Source organism: Oratosquilla oratoria, chromosome 19 (assembly GCF_046742065.1).
Source record: "Oratosquilla oratoria isolate Oo_2021 chromosome 19, ASM4674206v1, whole genome shotgun sequence".
Lineage (NCBI taxonomy): Eukaryota > Metazoa > Arthropoda > Malacostraca > Stomatopoda > Squillidae > Oratosquilla > Oratosquilla oratoria.
The window spans coordinates 61751038-61756037 of NC_134795.1; the positions used below are offsets into that span (position 1 = coordinate 61751038).

At 32.7% G+C, this 5000-nt stretch overlaps 1 protein-coding gene across 1 annotated transcript in view; it reads left to right on the top strand.

Annotated features, from left to right (window-relative positions):
* LOC143035950 (heme-binding protein 2-like) overlaps positions 1-344 on the top strand; it is a 10055-nt gene extending 9711 nt beyond the window's left edge. Inside the window, exon 7 of the mRNA XM_076203199.1 lies at positions 1-344. This exon is cut by the window's left edge and continues 21 nt beyond it. Coding sequence (XP_076059314.1) covers positions 1-109 — 109 coding nt within the window. The 3' untranslated portion in view covers positions 110-344.
* Positions 345-5000: the final 4656 nt, after the last annotated feature.

Consider the following 5000-nt stretch of genomic DNA (forward strand, 5'->3'; position numbering starts at 1 on the left):
CTTCCATGTCCCCGCCGAAGTTTGGTTTGAACAAAAGGAAGATGTTTCAGGCTATCAACAGACACAATCCTCAATAAGTACAAAAGATTCGGACTTCCAAATTATTTGAGTCTGCAGGATTTTTTGTTAAGTATTGTGTGCAGTGTGAGTCTGGGTGTATATGACTACATAGTGTAGGACTAGCGTTGCATACGTACTCTCTCTCTCTCTCCCTCTCTCTCTCTCTCTCTCTCTCTCTCTCTCTCTCTCTCTCTCTCTCTCTCACACACACACACACACACACACACACACACACACACACACACACACACACACACACACACACACACACACACACACACACAGGTACACACCTCGTGGCGCTATGACTAGAGTTCTCGCCTGTCACTACGGCGGTCCGGGTTCGACTCCCGCCCAGGGCTCAAATAATTTCAGTGTCGCTTCGCTGCGGGTTGTTACTTCAACTTTCGTGGGCGGGGAGTTGGATGTGTGTGTGCGTGTAAGGTCACAGTATTACCCATAGATCGTTCATGTATGAGCTTTGAGCTCTCATTCGGGAGGGTAATAATTTTTGGATCACGAGTCCAACACGTGATCCAAGACCTTAGTGAATCACACACACACAAATACACATCTGAATTGCAATGGAACGTAGTAACTTCATTGGTATTTGTGAAGTTGAAATGACATATATATATATATATATATATATATATATGTATATGTATATATATATATATATATGTATATATATACACACACATTTTAACCACAATGCACTTTAATTCTTAGCCATCAACATCGGGAGACCCAATGGGGCCACATGCAGAAATTGAAATGCGGTACTGCCGAGGACTCGAACTCAGCGATCACATGACAAGTGCCGTAGTTACCAACTACGCAATGAAGAGAGATATAAGTTGAGCGCAAGTTTTCTTATATATTTGTATGCTCGAGTTACATGTATCTCTAATCACTGGAACCCATTCATTGTTGTGTATATATTTGTATATATATATATATATATATATACAAATATATACACAACAATGAATGGGTTCCAGTGATTAGAGATACATGTAACTCGAGCATACAAATATATGCTGAATGGTCCTTAGTACTCAGATATTCTTCTTATCAACCACAATATCTTATTTCCATTTTAATTCCTGACAAACATGATCGAGACTAACAGGAGTATATATTTTAATGGAAGCATATTCGGAAACTGAGACGCAGTCAGGCTGAGGACTCGAACCTACCCGATACGTAACAAATGGACAGTGACTTCGCCAACTTAGCTGAGTTAGCTAAGTCACTGTCCATTTGTTACGTCCTCAGCCTGAACGCGTCTCATTTTCCAAATGCATATATAAATATATATATATGTATATATATATATATATATATATATATATATGATGATTATTCATCGTGACAAATTTGAGGAAAGAGAGGAAACGGAAACTCGAGTAGTGCTTTTGAGTTGTATTACCTAATAATAAAACTCAAAAGCTCTTCTCGAGTTTCCGTTTCCTCTCTTTCCTCAAATATATATATATATATATATATATATATATATATATATATATATATATATATATATATATATATATATCCCTTTTTCTTTTTTCTTTCATTAACCCATGTATGACATAGAGTATGTCCAAGACGCTCTTGTTAGGGTTTCTAGAATATCTGTTGTAGAATTAGCTATCATTTAGAGCCGTTGGATTGATAATTTTTCTTATAATTGATTATGTGAACAATACACACAACCTTAGCAAGCAGAATTAAGGGACCGTGGTGAGTTACAGGCATTGCACGTCCCTCAGAAGACCTCAATGGAGAGTCAATAATGGACGGAATAACTTCAAACATTCACAGGAGCAAAATTATGATAAAGTATGTATTTTTTGCTAATCATGGTTTTTCTTTATGATAGGTTATACATGCTGTTTTGATGCTGTGTGTTTTCTTTTGTATGCATGGCAGAGAACCTAATGAAATAAAAAATAATAAAATAATTAATATGTCCAGTTTATGTACCATGATACAATTATAATCTGATTCATCGCTACATAGTGCACGATTGCTGAGTTATAGAAATATGTTCATAGTTGTGTAATATTCTTTATATTCTTAATAATATTACTTGCGTTACTGTTTGGGTTATTTTTGTAGACAAAAATGTATCGACGTATATTTGCATAGATTTTGTGGTGTCTTACAATTCAGTGTCTCGCTTGTATTGCTATATATATATATATATATATATATATATATATATATATATATATATATATGGGCATGTGTGTGTGTGTGTGTGTGTGTGTGTGTGTGTGTGTGTGTGTGTGTGTGTGTGTATTCAACACAAGACAATAACCAGACCCCAATTGATATATCTGCATTCAAATAAGAACAATATTCACGACATATATAGTTTCATGAACAAGAAAGAATATTAGGTAAAAAAATATAATAAAAATGCATGTAGGTGTTACTAATGCCTTACAAAAGGAAGCAATGGACATGCCAAAATGGTCCTAATCCTCCTGAGCTTCTTAAACATTCTTTCTGTATTGACCTAATTTCTTCGTTAGCTGTTGACCCAGAGAGGACTCTTGCTCGAACCAAACTTCATAATGTTGGAGCTTCCTACATGGTGGGTCAAAGAAAGCCCCGGGACGAGATATATATATATATATAATATATATATATATATATATATATATATATATATATATATATATATATATATATATATATATATATATATATATAATGTACAACACTGAATGGGTCCTAGTGAACATATATACATATTTATTATTTATTATTATTATTATTTATTATTGATATTAATTATTATTATTCATTCACAATCATCATCATCATCATCATCATCATCTAATATTGAGTGACCCTTGTCCATAGGGGTTTCACTAAAGCCCTTGAAATATTTTCATACAACTTATGCAGTCAGTCCCCTTTACGGGAAACTATTTCGATAAAAAATAAAAAAATAAATAAATGAATAAATCGAAATCCCTTGCGTGACGTCACCTGATAAGAATAATAATATTATTATTATTATTATCATTATTATTATTATTATTATTATTATTATTATTATTATTATTATCATTATTATTATTATTATCATTATTACTATTATTTTTTTTTTTTTTATTATTAATCATTTCTTTTTTCTGGATAAATAAACGAACGGAGAATAAAAGCCTAACTTTCAGAATGTTTTTTCCAGCCATGGCAAATGCTTTCATCCATTACAGAGGAAGATTTTTGGTAACTTTATTGTCTATACTACTAACTTATCTAGCCAATACGCTAGATAAGTTCTACTGAACAACCAAATTATCCAATAAACTCAAATGCTAAAATTATCGGTATTTTTCTGTTTCTATTGCACTTTTTTTCTGAATGAAAATCATGTAGTTGGTAGCCAGATTGAGTGAAAAAAATTACAAAAAAGATAGATTTGTATTTAGCGCTTTGGGTAAATTAAAAATTATTAGATTAAAATAGTCTAGCGATAGACAGAATAAAGTGAATAATGGTGCCAATTCTACATCACATCTTCGGTCTACAACATATTTTTCTTTGTACAGATTTCTCCAAAATTATATTACACTACATACGCTCAAAAACATGCATTTGATATTATTATGATAAATAGGATAATCACAGACGTTTATAGGGATACCTTTGGTCCTGGTTTGAATTGAATTGGAAAAAGATTGAGAAAGTTACAGAATTTTTTTTCTTCAATTTTTTGATGACCTTGATTATACCTTGATCCAGTGACCTAATCTTTGATGAGGTCACACAGAGGCCATTAGGCGCCTTTCCTGAAAGTTTCAAATAATTTGATCTATCCGTTTTGTCGCAATGGTGTTAACGAACAAACCCAAACAAAAAGAATACCACATCCCCGGGTTCCGTCCATCTGAAAAATAAATAAATAAATAAATGAATACAAGCACCTGGCTTGAATGAAGGTTATGATTATTGTCATCAACTTATGCAAGCAAAGAATCGTAAACCCAGGATGGCTCACATGAAGAATTGTCACCCTGTCCAAGTCTGGGGTGGCTATTCTTCATGTGATCCCAAAAAACAAAGGCATAGAAACCACTCCCACCCATTCCATCCCCTACATACACCGCTCCCCTCTCCCCTCTTCCTTCTCTCTTATCTTGGCACCTCCTGGATGACGGGTCATCCCTATATCTTGTCCACAGCCCACACGAAACAAAATCGTAAAACTACGTCACCTCAGATACGAGATATGATATATAGATAAGAATTGTTGTTTAATTGAATAAAGGAACTGTTCAAACAACAGTTCCACAAAGACATTCCTTGTCAAGGTACTGTGGTGTCTTGCTGTAAGATTTTGCTTCAGAGACCATAAGTTTGTGTATAAAACTGTAATGAAATCATATGTTTTGTCATTCAATATTTGTTTCATAATAATAATAATAATAATAATAATAATAATAATAATAATAATAATAATAGTACAATAATAATAATAGTAATAATGATAGTAATAAGAAGAAGAACAAGAACAAGAAGAAGAATAAAAAGTAGAAGTATTAGTAGTAGTTTATTTTACAATTAATTAATATACATGAAGTGCAGATTATGAAAAGAACACATAGTTCGAAATAATTACAATTTATAACAAAAAAGCACGAATCCACAATGAAAACACAACGTAAGCACATGGCACAGTTAAAACAAACGCATTAAAAACACATCGCATGCGGAGAAAAAGCGTAAGATTTTCAACTTACGCCATAAGGCTTGAAAATTATAGAAATTACGCAAGACTGACGCAAAAAAAAAGAACTGACAGGTAATGAAACCTGTGGTGGGAAAATACAAATTTAAAAAAATATTAATTTTCTAAACATTCGTTTTCTATGATCCAGCGTACATGTACTTGAACAATTTTCTTTGACATTGTGATG